The sequence below is a fragment of the Colias philodice genome, chromosome 15, assembly GCF_061535455.1.
Source record: "Colias philodice isolate Cphi_HAF_F1 chromosome 15, ilColPhil1 Martin Lab GWU primary, whole genome shotgun sequence".
Taxonomy (NCBI): Eukaryota; Metazoa; Arthropoda; class Insecta; order Lepidoptera; family Pieridae; genus Colias; species Colias philodice.
This window is the reverse complement of record NC_143100.1, coordinates 11,422,451-11,439,502: the sequence shown is the minus strand read 5'-3', so window position 1 is coordinate 11,439,502 and position 17,052 is coordinate 11,422,451. Positions and strand designations below refer to the sequence as shown.

Here is a 17,052-nt window from a genome sequence, read left to right as displayed (position 1 = left end):
TATTACTGGTCATACTTTATAGGTACATACAATTTTAATTGGTATAGAATGATAGTTTTAAATAACTTTTGGCTACAAAGCTTGGATATGAACCGATATATAGCATTAACATCCTTTGTAAATAGAGGAAAGTTGTGTTTTGCATCAGATGCTGTTTACCAAATTGTAAGCTACTCAGATCTTCTTTTTAAACGCGTTGCTTCGACGGGTCAATTTCAAGCCAAAATCATCAAAGAAAAACTGTTTATAGCAGCCTTGCACAAATTTCAGCTAACTTTACAAAGTTTATTTTTCAAAAGGTATTTTTTTCTGGGTCGTAATCCTCAATAATTTTACCCTTGATGGGCACATATATTTCTTTTTATTTTACTTTTTGGAAAGCTGAAATACGTAAAACAAAAAAAATATGAGGTAAGTTAAAAAAGTATAAATTTCAATGTAAAAACGAACAATCTTATAACTACATGTGAGTGCAATACCGATGTCGTGTGTTGTTTCATTACTAGTAACAATCTTTAAAATGGTGTTGTAAATTTTCATCATAATATTGTTATTACAAAATATTCTCTTCGCTATCCATAAAAACTCGTCATCATGGTTACCTTACTTGTTAAATTTGTTTATTGAAAACTTGTTGAAAAATGATAAAGTATTAGGGAAATAACAAATTTAACATGACTGCTTACTAAAATGATGCTAAATTAGACAATTTTTGCCGTTGAAATGATTCTAAACAGGTAAATGCAGGAGTATTGAGGAATATTGTAAATAACGTAAATATACACTTGCCTGCGAAATTCTAAGCCAGAATTTGGTGTCCAAACACTTCTGCAATTTTGCACAATACAATGCATTCTTTATATTCGGAAAATATTCATTAAATAAGCAACAATATTAACTTAAATATTCGAAGCGACGCAATTTTTTTGACACACATGCCATATTGACAAAGTGAGAGTTGCTACAATTTTATTATGGTGACTACCCATAATCAGGGAGTATCGCTTTTTAATAATTGGTTCAGATACTTATTTTATTTAGCATAAATAATAATTGTCTCATCCAACAATGCTTCTGAATGACGTTGTTGGCAATTTATCAACAAACTCATATACATAAACTAACCTTTTGCACAGAATATTACAGCATACATAGTAGCCTTGGGAAAACTTCGTATTAACAGTGGCAATACCAAGTTAGGTGTGAAAGTGATAAAAAACATGAACTGGGCAATATTTTCTTGTTAGGGCGCTTGTGCACTACAAGGAATTTTACTGTCCGGCATTCCGATTTTTTACGGTCCGGTGTGGCATGAAAAAACCGATGAATTGCTTGTGCACCTGTCCGTCTTTACTCGGATCAGTGCGGTACAGTTCAAGAAAGTTTGGCGGTATAATGCTATCATAAATGATTGTTTTTGCATTTTACAAGAAACGAGTAAAAAATATAGAAGGTGAAATATTATATTATTTCGTTATAATAAAAAGTAAAGTTCCGTAAGAGATTTAAAATGCGTGTTTCACTTATTTATTTTAATCGGTGACGAGGAGCTAAAGCTATTCCCACTTCAACTTTAACTTACCAACACTTACTTAGATAATAATTATAGGTCAATGTATATAAAATAAAAATACCGACTTCTCAAATCTCATTGCCAACTAAAAGAAAGTAAAACAAGAGCTTGCTTTCAATTGGCATATGCAGTAAAAACAGTAATATCCAAGCAAGTGGGCTTCGAAAACAATTATACCTACAGCGACTCGTAGACACAAAAAACCATCCGGAATAGGGAAAAGTAAAATGTCGGACAGTAAAATTACGTATAGTGCACAAGCTAGTATATAGATTAATGGCGTGCCATACCGGACCGTAAAAAATCGGAATGCCGGACCGTAAAATTCCTTGTAGTGGACAAACGCCCTTACACGTCAATGTTCATACCGAAATCTCCAGTGTAATAGGGCGTATTCAGAAAGAAAGCTTGAAACTTATAAGCGCTTATCGGCGCTTGTCATGTTCATATATTTTCCTGTCACACTGACAGGAAAATATATGAACATGACAAGCGCTGACAGGAAAATATATGAACATGACAAGCGCCGATAAGCGCTTATAAGTTTCAAGCTTTCTTTCTGAATACGCCCTTAGATATAAGCTTCTTGCTTACCACAGTCAACATAGTAATGTCATAATTTAAGGCCGTATACACACAATTAAATAAACTCATAAGTGTTAAATAAATATAATTACTGTGTTAAAAACTAAACGTGGATATAACTAAGGTTTTGTATTTGAGCTTGAACTCATTAACAAATCCAAAAACGAAAAGACCCTCTCATATTCGTGGGCATGTAGTTGATATCATTTGAAATAAAATTGCGCTAAACTTGTCTGGATAATATGAGAATACTAGCCGCTCCGCGCGGTTTCACCCCCGTGGCTTCTCTCCTGTCGGTCGTAGCGTGATGGTATATATTATAGCCTATAGCCTTCCTCGATAAATGAGCTATCTAACACCGAAAGAATTTTTCAAATCGGACCAGTAGTTCCCGAGATTAGCGCGTTCAAACAAACAAACAAACAAACAAACTCTTCAGCTTTATAATCTGGACTAGCTGGTGCGTTGTGCGCGGGCTGCAAGCAGCCCGCGAGCCCCTTTTGCCCCTGGGTTGAAGCAATAAGGCAGTCATTAGAAAATGCATTCGAATTTTCTGTCCATTTGTTACATCTGTTAACATCGAATCTACAGTCAGTCGCTAATGCTTATAAATTCCCCATTCAAGTATTTTCCACTCCGAGAGGCTGGGAGCGTGTCCACCTTCGAAGGAGCGTGGTGCGGAAGCATCCCAGGGCAGAAATCTTCAGTCATTTGAAAATGCATTAAAATTCCCCGTCAATTTGTTATTATCTGCTAACAGCGATTCCACAGTCAATCGGAAGTGCTTATAAATTTCCCATTCAAATATTTTCTATTCTGGGGGGCTGTCCACCTTCGAGGGTGCGTGGTGCGCGAGCTGCAAGCAGCTCGCGGCTCATCCCAGGGCAGAAATCTTCAGTCATTTGAAAATGCATTCGAATTTCCTGTCCATTTGTTACATCTGCTAACAGCGATTCTACAGTCAGTCGAAACTGCTTATAAAGGACCATGCAAAAAAATGTATGGGCAGTGTCCCATCCCATCAACAGACATGGGACAAGTTTCAATATCATTATTACGTCCCATGAAAAGTCAGTACCAATTTTTAGTTCGGAATTCGACGGGGTTTTTTTTTTAAAAAGACTTTTGACAAAAATAAAGTATTTTTATTTTAAAATAAAAAATTACATTTTAGACGATAATTACAAAAAGCAATTGTTCAACTAGACATTTTAAGTATTAATAACACAAAAACAATTGTGCAAGTAGACACTTAATAACAACAGAACTATTATCCAGACAAAAATAACGTTATATTATTCATCTATTATAATAGTCGATAACATTGCCGCTGGTAGATTAAAGTTGATATGTCGACCTTTGCCCATATACCATATAATTGATATTATATGGGCACAACTTCCAACCGTACGCGCCCCTGTTAGGCATGTGCAATACCACTGTTCAATAGCACGTCTGCCAGTTTCACTTCGGTTTATTAATATGTAACAATAATAAACGCGCGATCTAACGTGTCGAGATTGTATTCGTCCTCTAATTAACCAGACATTATCTTCTCGAATATTATACCTTGGCAAATCAGTTAGCTGGTTTTCTCGAAATAATTCAATATAATAAATTCCATTCCGAATATGTTCCGCACAGTAGGATTTTGCAAGTTTTATATGGTAGGTCCCCAAGGCGAATAAAATGATATCATCATCAGTCAGTTCTGGAAAGTCCTCAAGATGTGGCATGGTGGCCTCCATCGTCGAGGGTAAAGTACGTCTTACGGCTGTTCTCTCTCGAGTTTTTTTTAGTTAAATAGTACATTTTTAATTCAGTTCTTAATCTTTATATATAAAAATGAATCGCAAAATGTGTTGGTAAGCGCATAACTCGAGAACGGCTGAACCGATTTCGATAATTCTTTTTTTATTATATTCCTTGAAGTACGAGGATGGTTTTTATGTAGAGAAAACGTAAATAATATGTACCACGGGCGAAGCCGGGGCGGACCGCTAGTACTTAATAAAACTGTATAAGTATAACATATTTTTTTTTATTGCACGATAACCCCATATCCTACAGTGATGTCGCCATAGTAAAAAATAATCATAATGTCGAGATGTATTTAATGAGATATGTTTGGCATCTGTTGATGATATGGGACGATTTTTTTAAAACTGTATAAGTATAACATATTTTTTTTTATTGCACGATAACCCCATATCCTACAGTGATGTCGCCATAGTAAAAAATAATCATAATGTCGAGATGTATTTAATGAGATATGTTTGGCATCTGTTGATGATATGGGACGATTTTTTGCATAGTCCTTACTTATTCAAATATTGGTTAAATTTTTGAAACGTGATCCCGAATTTCATTTATTTGAGGTGTCACAGCGGTGACTTTTCATAATAAACTGTTCAAGACAATAAATGTGTGAATAAATATTGAAAACTTCAAGTAAATATTGAAAACTTCAAGTCTTTTTAGTAGCGTCGTTTAAAATCAAATTCATTATGCTTTCGGCACTAAAAATATCTAAATGCAAGGCCAAAGGACTACAGTCAAAGGGTGTATCGAATAAGATATCGTTACACTATAAAAATAACTACTTTAAAAAAACCGACTTCAAAAACGGAAAAGTAAAAAATAATTAATTACTACATATTATTATTTAGTTGTGTTTATTCATTATATGTATAGGTTTGAAGTCGGTGCCAAGCACTAAGCACTTATTAAACTACGCTATTTTTTGATACAAGAACTACCTACTTGCAATTCAATTACATTATTCGCAATACAAAAAATTGGCTATTTTCGATATAAAAACTACACTACTCTTGGTGTAAGTCCTACGCTTATAAAGCGTGAACGATTGGCTCATTCACTCAAAATGTGTGAAGATGTGTATATTATTACCTATTGAAAACTTCAGTCTTTTTAGTAGCTTCGTTTAAAATCAAATTCAGTATGCTTTCGGCACTAAAAATAAGAACCTACTTTTCCGTTTTTGAAGTCGGTTTTTTAATGTAGTTTTAATAGTTTTTAACCTACGTAGTTTTTTTGTTTGACTGGGAATCGCCCTAAAGTCGCTTCTGTTCAAGAGTTTACCTAACACGCTCGTCGCTTCGCTCCTCGCTACCTATTTGAATATTTACGCCGGCCGCTGACGTGAATTGCTCGCTTCGCTCGCTTGGCTAGTGCGGTAGTTCAAAAGTTAACCTAACTCGCTCCTCGCTACTTCTTTGAATATTTACGCCGGCCGCTGACGTGACTGGCTCGCTTCGCTCGCTTGGCTAGTGCGGTAGTTCAAAAGTTAACCTAACTCGCTCGTCGCTTCGCTCCTCGCTACTTGTTTGAATATTTACGCCGGCCGCAGACGTGACTTGCTCGCTTCGCTCGCTTGGCTAGTGCAGTAGTTTAAAAGTTAACCTAACTCGCTCGTCGCTTCGCTCCTCGCTACTTCTTTGAATATTTACGCCGGCCGCTGACGTGACTGGCTCGCTTCGCTCGCTTGGCTAGTGCGGTAGTTCAAAAGTTAACCTAACTCGCTCGTCGCTACGCTCCTCGCTACTTGTTTGAATATTTACGCCGGCCGCAGACGTAGCTTGCTCGCTTCGCTCGCTTGGCTAGTGCAGTAGTTTAAAAGTTAACCTAACTCGCTCGTCGCTTCGCTCCTCGCTACTTCTTTAATATTTACGCCAGCCGCTGCCGTGATTCGCTCGCTTCGCTCGCTTGGCTCGCTTGGCTCGTGCGGTAGTTCAAAAGTTAATAAATATTTTCTACTCCGGGAGGCTGTCGACCTTCGAGGTTGCGCGGTGCGCGGGCAGCAAGCAGCCCGCGGCGCCGTCTTTTGCCGTTGCTATCCAATCACCCTTCCTACTATGGAAATTTCCATACAAAATTTTCGAAAAAAAAAATTTCGTATTTTACCAAAAAATTTTATATGCCTGGAAGCGGACCAGGTTTTGAAGCATTTTTTGCTTCGGCGACCCCGACCTACCTGCCACCGGTTCAGAGAGCCGTTGAATTTCGTGATGTATGGAAAATGGAAACCGGGGGTCGGAGAGAAATTCTGAGTATGCAGTTTTGTAAATATGGCCGATTCAAGCACAGAAGTCAATTTTCAGACCGATCGTGAAGTAACCGGCGCCACCATCTTGGTTTGAAAAATTGGCCATTTTTGAAAAAAAAATTGCGTCCAATTTGAAATTTCTTGATTGCCCTGGTAGCGCCCCATTTTCCTGATCATTTTTTAGTTCTACACCCCCCACCTATCTTGCGCCGTTTCGGAGAGCCGTCGAATTTTGCGTTGTATGAAACTCGGAAACCAGCGGTGGAAACTCGATTATGAGTATCACACCTTAATGTGCGGCTCGATTAAAGCCCCTGTGCCAAGTTTCAGCGTGATCGGCCCAGAAATGGCCGTTTTAGAAATTGTATGGCGGCGGCCATTTTTTCCGCCATTTTGAATTTTTTTCACTATCTGTGGTAATTGCTCGAGGTCTACTCCAAGTTTAGTTCGAGCACCCCAGATGTAGCTGCTACCGTTTGCGCGGGCCGTTGACCGTCTTCGCGAGATGAGGGAAAGTTTAAGATTTCGTATTTTTCTGGATATCCTGAGAGCTGGGCGAGTACGAATGCATAATTGGTGTATTTCTCCGTTGCGCCACCTCGTCTAAATTTACGTTTTTATGTTTGCGCCAAAAATGGAAAAATTCCAAAATCGAGCGTCCCACTACGGCTCCCTGGTAGCGTCCCAGGGTGGTGATCATTTTTAGTTTCGGGACCCCCAACCCAACTCGCATCGTTTCCGCGGGCCGTTGGATTTTACGTTGTATGGAAGTCGGAAACGGGGGCCCGGAGCCACTCGAACCGGGCACCGATCAATTCGCCGGCTCGAACAGAGCACGTGTGCCAAATTTGAGACGTAAGGATTCATAAACGGCGATTTTGGCAAAGTACGGCGGCCATCTTGTTTTCGCGAAAATCCCCATTTTTCCACCTCCCCTGGTAATCGCCACCAGTTCCGAGCATTTTTTGTTCAGACACCCCCCCTCCAGGTATCACCGTTTTTGCGCACCTCCAGGGGTCCACTCGGTTTTCGAAGGTGATCGAGATCGCTATATTTTTCCTCTGGTCGATCGGCGCACCTCTACACGATCACGTCGAAATCCCCCCAACTTTCCACGTAGTTTCCGAGAAAAGCGATGTCAGTGAGTGAGTGGTAGTGTAGCTTTATATATTATAATTTATATATTATAATAATAATAATAATATGAGAATATCACTGCTTACTACTTCGGTCACTCGAGCTAAACCGAAAAAAATAATGCATAATTTTCTTACTGCAATTCCATGCTGCTCAAATTTTTTAACAAGGTTCGTGGACCTCTACCATTTCAGGCGATACTGGCAATAAATTGAAGTAATACATAGTACATAACTATAATAATCGTAATTCGTAGCTTGTCTTTCATAGTACCTCTCGATGTGTGTATTATTAATTATTATTATAAATAAAGCATCATAATATATCTTTCCAGCGAGGTCCTCTACAATTTAAATGAATGCGGGCCAAAAATTTTCAAGTACTATCCATGTTAAATAATTATAAGTACTAGCTGCGCTCCGCGCAGCATTTTACCCGCAATGCTCCGCTCGTGTTGGTCTTAGCGTGATGATAATATATTATAGCATTTCCATGAATATATATGCCTATGCCCTATAGCCTTCCTCAATAGATAGGCTATCAAACACCAAAAGAATTTTTCAAATCAGACCAGGAGTTCCCGAGATTAGCGCGTTCAAACAAACTTTTCAGCTTTATATTACCTACCTATGTATTAGTAGTTATATATTTTAACACTAGCTTTTCGCCTGCGTGGTAAAGGAAAACCTACATACCTAACTACTTAATTTCCGTTCCCGTGCGATTTTTGGGGTGAAACTTATCCTTTCCCAGGTCTCAAATTATCTTTGTTCCATTTCATCCAAATCGGTTCAGTGTCTATAGGCGTGAAGAGACAGATAGGCAAAGATAGGGAAGTTACAATGTTGAAGAAATAATCACGTGCAACTCACATGTTGCTTGCCATGCTAGATAAATAACAAAAAATCACATGATACTTGTTTTAAATTATTATTATCCCTAATATTACAATTTGTGGTTCGCAATTGTTTATATACCACCCACAATACATACCACCAAAGGCTAAAAATAAAACAATAAGTTGCAATTCGGCCCTGCGCAGACGGCACACTTTTTGTGCGATCGAGTCTGCGGCGCACAAAAAGTCTGCATGGCGCGCAAAAAGTCGGTCGCGGATTTTTCACAGACTCAACGCACACGACGCACATCTTCGATCATTTTGTCAGCAGAGCTGTAGGGACGTAGACGCTATGGAAATCGTGTAAAGTGTGCGCCGTCTGCGTTAGGCCCTGCGCAGACGGCACACTTTTTGTGCGATCGAGTCTGCGGCGCACAAAAAGTCTGCATGGCGCGCAAAAAGTCGGTCGCGGATTTTTCACAGACTCAACGCACACGACGCACATCTTCGATCATTTTGTCGGCAGAGCTGTAGGGACGTAGACGCTATGGAAATCGTGTAAAGTGTGCGCCGTCTGCGTTAGCGCGCGTTGAAGCAAACGTTCAATTCTTTTCACACACTTTTGTGCGGAGCGGCGCGGTGCGGTCTGCCCGAATTACACGGATTTTTTGTGCGCCGGACTTTTTGCGCGTCGTGTGCGTTACTGCATATAATTTCATAGGTTCTATTTTCACAGACTAAAAAGTGCGTCACGGATAGTCTGTCGTCTGCGCATGGCCTTAGCGCGCGTTGAAGCAAACGTTCAATTCTTTTCACACACTTTTGTGCGGAGCGGCGCGGTGCGGTCTGCCCGAATTACACGGATTTTTTGTGCGCCGGACTTTTTGCGCGTCGTGTGCGTTACTGCATATAATTTCATAGGTTCTATTTTCAAAGACTAAAAAGTGCGTCACGGATAGTCTGTCGTCTGCGCATGGCCTTCATAATCATAAAAGTGTCATACATTTAGGTTGTTTACTACCGGTTTGCAATGTTATGCAATTGATTTCCTCAAAGACAAACAATGATGTCCATAATCATGACCAGATAAGAGTGATTCTATTTTAAGAATAGGTATGTTTTGCTAAATTTTTTTAAAAGATGGACTAATTTTGATAAAACGTAGGTCTTGCAGTCATATGCCAAGAATACAGCATTAGGTACGACGAAGTTGCCTTTGAATTAGTAAATAACTATAGTAGAGCCATTTTAATAGGCAACATTTGACAGTTCAACAAAATTCAACAACGTAACCTAGTAACGACGACATAGAATAACAAGATATTTCGTTTTGTTAGAACTGCACATTTGCTTAACTTTTTTCAATTACGACTACATATTTATAATAATAATGACGGATAAAAGTAATTTTAAGATTTCATTTTACTGATAAACCATTCTAAACATAATAAACAATTTCTGAATTGAAGAACTGACGTCACTACAATTTTGTGTCAATAAACCTTTTTTCTTTTTAAATACCAGAGACGTTACTGTAAAAATCGAAATCTGACATCTAGAATCGAATGCATTGATTACTTGTGAATAAAAATCATCATAAATTAATAAATTCGATTGACAAATGTTTCAAATCCGTATCGATTTATTCACTTTAATCGATGTTTTTAAGCAGGTTACCTCTCTTCGAAGATAAAATTGATAGACGTCAAATGTTGCCTATTAAATTGGCTCGACAATAGCTTACCGCTCGCGTTTTCAAAGGAGAAGCATAGTTCCTGTTCCCGTGGGATTTCCGGGATAAAACCTATCCTATGTGTTAATCCAGGTTACCCTATATAAGTGTGCTGAATTTCATTTGTAATCGGTTCAGTAGAATTTGCGTGAAAGAGTAACAAACACACACACATCCTCACAAACTTTCGCATTTTTAATATTAGTAGGACTTTGAGGAGAATCGAAATGTATATTTATATGGAAGTATTTCAATTATTTTATTGAGTGAACACTTCTAAGCAAATGTTTGCCCATATCAGTTGCAACGAAATAAACTTGACTTGTGTTCAATTTCTTAATTTTTCAATGTACCTAATTATTTTTATCTCGTTTATAAGGTATCTAATGAGCGAACTAGTGTAGTGAGGTTTAATAAATTGGGGGGGATATTTAATGTGAAAATCATAAGGATAAAAAAATGAGCAAACTAAAACACTCGATTGATAATTTACAGTACTTTTCAAAATATTTTATTAACACAATTCATTCAATAACACCAAAGATTATAACATTCTCTAACATGAAACCTAAAATAAAATACAATTTCACCTATTTGTATTTAGTTTACTTACCAATTTATATTCATTCAAACATCATTTCGACTATGAGGTATGTATACATAAAAATATTTTGAATATATTTCACATAGTAAGTCGTCAGAAATGTTATAATTAGATTAATATAAATATAGTTTTATATAATACGACAGTGCGCTGTCATGAAGCATCTGCATTCTTAACATTAAGGCTACGCGCAGACATACAGCGTTCTGCGTTCCGCGTTCTGCGTTCTGCGTTCGTCAGTTCTGCGTTCTGCGTTCTAGCGCACACAGGAGCACGTTCAAGATATTTGCGTTCTATTTCACGACTCTCCGCACGTGAAACATGTCTCTCGAAAGTTCATCTTCCGAAGATGAAGCCTTGCTTTTGTGGAGTCTAGAGGAGTCAAAAAAAAGTAGAAAATGTTGGGTACACCCTATCAACACGAAACGAGATGATATGGGAGAATTTAGTATTCTTATCCCTGAGCTGCTTCAAGATGAAGAGAGATTTTATATTTATTTTCGAATGTCAATAAATAGCTTCAATGAGTTACATCTTATATATAAAATTCTCGTGTCACAATGTTAGTCTGCATACTCCTCCGAAACGGGTGGATCGATTCTCATGAAATTTTCTGTGCATATCGGGTAAGTCTGAGAATCGGCCAACATCTATTTTTCATATGTACCACGGGCGAAGCCGGGGCGGACCGCTAGTGATTATGTAAAATCTGAAATAGAAAAACAAGATACCAATTGGAGAAGACGGACCAGCCATAGCGAGAACGCGAGTTCTTTGTAATTCTGTACAGAGAACGCGAGAACGCAAGCGTTCCGAATGACCGCCGCGGTCTAACTGCGTTCTGTGTGCGCCGGCGCTATAGATCCTTCACATTACAAAGAACGCGGAACGCAGAACGCAGAACGCGGAACGCAGAACGCTCTCTGTCTGCGCGTACCCTAAGTATCTTGTTCGCTCATTTTGAAGATCGTAAGAGGTAAATAAAACACAAACAATTAAGTAGAAACAAAATAATATGGAATGTACAAATCATGTTTATTAACTGATACCTGGCAATACATTGTTTGTGACTTGCTCTCAATATATTTCGGATAAAACAGCGTTACAAGGATACGCGCATTACAAGTAGTAAGATGGGCACAGCACTATAACACTTAAAGCTGTATAGCATGTACACATAAGCCAGGTTCAACCTTAAACTCTCAAGAAGACATTGGTACATAGTACCTTGTGGGTTCAACGGTTCATAAATTATTTTAATATAACTCGTTTGGACTTAAATTTCTACTCTAACTGTACATTAGTTTCGCCTTAACGCTAAAATAATCTAAAATTGATATCGTCTGCAACTGTTCGTTCGCGATGGGTGGTCACGCAAATCAACTGATATGTGGCGGATCAGTCGCGAAGATGTGGGAGGGTTCGCAAATAAATTAAGAATAAATAATTTAGTCGTCGCTCGGTAGCGTCATGGTTACGTTGAATCAAATTTTGGATACGAATACATTAATTGATTAAATTATTATTTATGATACAGTCGCGTCTCGGGGCGCGTCGCGGCCGCAGCATCAAAGCCGCGCCGTGCCGGAGCTATGCGATTCGAAATATTGTAAACATTATAATCGATATAATATTGGGATGTTAACATTTATACAGACGGAGTGCCTCGAGCGCTATGCGCGACGCTACCGGCGACGATGTGCGATATACTGATACTGAGCATAGATCACGAGTGGGGGCATAGAGCTCGGAGGCGAGGAGTGTGCAGATTTACTGTTTCGTGTACAGATAGATGGCGACAATGAGACCGTATAGACCCAACACTTCAGCGAAAATGAGGATAAGAATCATTCCGACGAATAGCCTGGGCTGTTGAGCCGTACCGCGCACGCCGGCATCACCCACGATGCCTATGGCGAACCCGGCGGCTAAACCAGAGAAACCGACGGCCAGACCGGCTCCCAAGTGGATGAAACCTCTGAAATGGACAATTACTTATTTATTTATTTGTTTTTGGGAAACAAACAATACACACTGTTTCTTAAAATTAAAAAACAAAATACTATACATATATCAGCAAAGTTTCCACTGAAATTTACATTCTTAAAATATAAAAACACATTCAGTCACATACAGTAAACATTAATATAAATACATATGAAAATAAGTTCTTGTTACAACTACTATGTAATTTGTGTGCATAACATTTTGTTACATAAAAACGTGAACAATAATACTGCAACTAAAATTGTTTCATGGAAATTAAATTATTCTTATCTATCCTATCTGATGTTTAAACATTAATTAAAAGCATATTTACGTCAGCTTTTTCTATTTGATATGATATCATCAGGTTATTTTTTCAAAGTAACAAATAAACTTATTTGTTATATAATTTCTGTCTTCATACAAATTTTGTTCTATTTTAATTTTTGTCTACTATATTATAAATTATTCAGTTATGGTAGGTAAGTAAATCTGAAATATACCTAAAGCATTATCAGAACAAACATTTCCTATCTATTGATTGATTGAGCCCAGAATCTAATCACCTTGACATATAGATAGATAGGCAGAGTGGTCCTTATTTTGGTTATTTAACTTTAGGTACATATTACCAAATTTCGTGCAAAACATTGATATTGAAAGTAATTATGTATCTACAATTTCTAGATATTCATGATCTTTGTGATTCACTTTATTATCTTGATTACTAATTAAAAACCACTGCAAATTTTGAAAATAATTTCAAATCAATGACTGAAGTGTAAAATGGCTGACTAAAAAGTATTTTTCACATAGCATGTTCATTGTGACCTTGTACAGAGCAATTGTCTTATCAAGGTGAATTATTGTGCAATTTTAGTCACATTGAAGCTGTATAAATTACAATTATAATATGATAAATATTTTATGAATTGGATCTTTGATAGTCAGTTATAATGAATAATATAGTAAATAGAAAGTTTTAAGTATGCCCTATATCTAACTTGAGGTTATCAATTCAGCTTGGTATACATATTTTTTTTATAGTACATTAAAGTTAAAATCAGCAAAAAAAAGGTAAGTATTTGACCAATAATTATATTTTCTATCATACAAATCTGTAACTCTGTTAAGCTTTTTTTCTAATTAACGAAAGCAAACATGTTCGCATTGTGTATTATGATACAAAAACTTTCTATTTCATTTCACCATTCTCATCAAGCTATATTAATGTTTAAAACATATCAAAATCAACAAACCTGAAGAGGGTGTAAGTCGCTGGCGGTTCCAGAGAACCAGCAATGAGCACAGCCACGACCAGACCGTAGATGGCGATAATACCCGCCATGACGACAGGAATGATCGACTTCATGATCAGTTCGGGTCTCATCACCGACATGGCGGCGATACCCGTGCCAGACTTGGCCGTTCCATAGGCCGCTCCCAGCGCTGGAATGTTATGATCGTAATAAGTATCAATGTTCCAATAACGTGACGATTTAATTGCTCTTTATCTACTCTAATATTATAAAGAGGAAAACTTTGTTTGTTTGTTTGATTGTAATGAATAGGCTCATAAACTACTGGACCGATTTTAAAAATTCTTTCACCATTCGAAAGCTACATTATCCACAAGTAATATAGGATAGGTTTTATCCCGGAAATTCCACGGGAACGGGAACTATGCGAGTTTTTCTTTGAAACCGCGGGCGGAGCCGCCGGCGGAAAGCTAGTAATATGTAAAGATGTTACTATTGAAAAATATTGATAAAACATTGTGTATTTAAAATTGTCACTACACATGAGTCATAAGTAAAGTTATCACTTGCACAACAGTTGTTATAGTTTTTATTCATACACTTATATGATCGACAAATAATCTCTCAGTTTTCAGACGTATTAAATGTTTTAGATATGTGACCATGTTTGATTCTTTCATTTAGTAGATTAGTACATATTTATATTTATGTTCAAATATGTATTTAATTGAAAAAAAATGTTGTGGTTTTATGAAACCACGGTAAAAGTGAAACTTAGGCACAACGAACACTGCTTTATACCTACTCGGCAGCCGACCGTCACGCGACATGCGCTACACAGACCAAAAAGTTTGAGACGATGTAATAAAAGTTTCACTTTAATAACATCAATCCTTAATTTGTATTGACTACCAATGAAACAGATCTTAGTACAGATTTGATATTTATACTATATCAAGATATAAGAAATTGTTGACCCAATTATTTGGATTTAGGTCAAATCTCTCCACCATTTCCTATATTATGTAAGACTAGTCTAGACCTATATTTTATAGTCAAGTCAGTCTATGTGAGAAGCATTGCCAGCAAGTATGACTGTTATTTTGCTTGAATACATTAATATTATACATTATATTATTATACTAGCTTACCGCCCACGGCTTCGCCCGCTTTGTCTAAAACCTAATAAATTATATACTAAAACCTTCTTCTTGAATCACTCTATCTATTAAAAAAAACCGCATCAAAATCGGTTGCGTATTAGATTTAAGAATACAAAGGGACATAGGGACAGAGAAAGCGACTTTGTTTTATAGTTTAATACTATGTAGTGATTATTTTTACTGTTTTCCATGTTCTTTGTGAACATACAAATACCCCATGATTATAAGCAAACAAGTTTCTCTCAAGGCTAAAGTTAATAGAGTGATATGTACTAAAACCATGAATTATATTAATGTTATATTTTCAAGTTGTTTGATGGTTCTATTTCATTATTCATAATCATATTGTATGAAAGATACAGATTGTATGCTTTTAATTAATGATAAGATAAATGCATATGAACAATGCAATGTAAGATAGATTGCCTAACTTTTATGTACGTATTGCTAATATGAATAAAGTATGTAGTTTATTACACACTTAATTTCTAACTTTCCCATTTATACAGCTTGTTCAAAATATTACAAGTTGATCATAAAATTGAAAAAAACATGACTATCATGTGACTAGTGACTCATACAGTGTATGGGAATTTTACTGGATTGTCATGTTATTGACCCTTAAATGACATAAGAATTAAGACATTGAACTTGGTATGAACAATTAGGTTCATACAATCACATGATTATGTTCATGTGATAAAACTTGAGAATATTAAAGATCCATTTACTTGTTTTACTATGAATTCTAAATACTATACAATAGAAAATCTATTGTGTCTCGGCCCGATCGGGCCGCTCGGTGGTCAATGGGTTAAGGGATACATAGTATTGTTATTCATTACAATATTATTAAAGGGGAAACTTTTGATTCCTATCATGTGATTCAAGTCAAGTGACATAACACCATGTCCTTAGACATTGAAGGCTGTATAATTTGTATGACCTAGAATTAGTACAATAGTGTTGCCTTTTCAATTTCTTATTGATTTATAGTTTGGATAAGCATTCAAACATGTATAATGTAAAACTTGGATGATAGAATAAACTAGAAAATCCAGACTGAAGTGTCACAAAAGAAAAATGAAGTCTTGTGATATAAAACCAAAATTACTCAAATAATCATATGGTTAATGAAATAGATTACGAAGCTTTCCGGTTTGATGTACCATTGTGAAACTTAAGTTAGGTTAAGTACTAAGTTAAGTACCATGACCAATCACATGATACAAGTTATCAATCATGTGATTTGAATATCCTTTTGCCGGTTGTCCTGTATATCAGTTTTTATATGGATTCCAAGATTTAATCATCAAAAGAACTCATTCAATCGTATAATGCCTATATATTATGATAATGGCAAAGTGAACCATTTTCACTAGATACTAAAGTTCATTTTTCAAATACAATTAAGTAGCTATACAGTTATTTGTTATAGATGTACATTATAATTCTCTGAAACTCGCCACTACGGGATTTACGTTACATGCAATGCTACCAACATTAATAAAACAGAATATCAATCACATGACGATCACTTGATCGTGATTCATTTTTTCAGTTTCGTCTTACGCCCCCGATTCCTTTTCATAAAACGTCATAAAAACAATACGATGATTTATATATTGAATGCAGATAGGTCAAGAAAGCGATGATCAAACATATGCCACAAGGCGCGGCTGTTCCTATAATTAGGACGCTTAAAATAACCATATCCGTAATTTAGCATATAGATAGATTTAGATCTTTTGATGAAACGAAGGTATGAGAAAACCTTCGATAGAACAAGGGAAAATTGGATAGATCGATAAGATTTTGTGACAGCCATTCTAAAAGACAATTCACACGATACATACCGCTAAAGATAATAGCAGACGCCGCCCCCATAACTCCAAAGAAGGGTCCATACATGGGATTTGTGTCAGTCATCTTGAATATGAAGTGTGGGAGTATTTACAGGTCCCAAAAAATGTGATGACTATCTGCACACACTCACTCCACGAAACTATTTTAGCACAGACAAATATGGCCCAAGCTTTGCCGACTCAATAGAATGGGTCATATGACGATTGATGTTCAAGGCAGAGCTCGATATGCCCTAAGTTCTGA

General features: G+C 36.8%; 1 protein-coding gene and 1 long non-coding RNA gene across 2 annotated transcripts; one reads left to right on the top strand and one right to left on the bottom strand.

Moving 5' to 3' along the window:
* Positions 1 to 10,419: 10,419 nt before the first annotated feature.
* LOC149482516 (uncharacterized) lies at positions 10,420 to 11,899 on the top strand. The gene is made up of 2 exons (XR_016316733.1): positions 10,420 to 10,718; positions 11,479 to 11,899. It is a non-coding gene; the product is annotated as an uncharacterized LOC149482516 (long non-coding RNA).
* Positions 11,531 to 17,036, bottom strand: LOC149482515 (V-type proton ATPase 16 kDa proteolipid subunit c). The gene is made up of 3 exons (XM_089704359.1): positions 16,800 to 17,036; positions 13,781 to 13,970; positions 11,531 to 12,513 (listed from the first exon to the last, which is right to left on the bottom strand). Exons 1-3 carry the CDS (start codon positions 16,870 to 16,872, stop codon positions 12,306 to 12,308), a joined length of 471 nt encoding a protein of 156 aa, XP_089560485.1. The 5' UTR covers positions 16,873 to 17,036; the 3' UTR covers positions 11,531 to 12,305.
* Between the last annotated feature and the right edge of the window lie 16 nt (positions 17,037 to 17,052).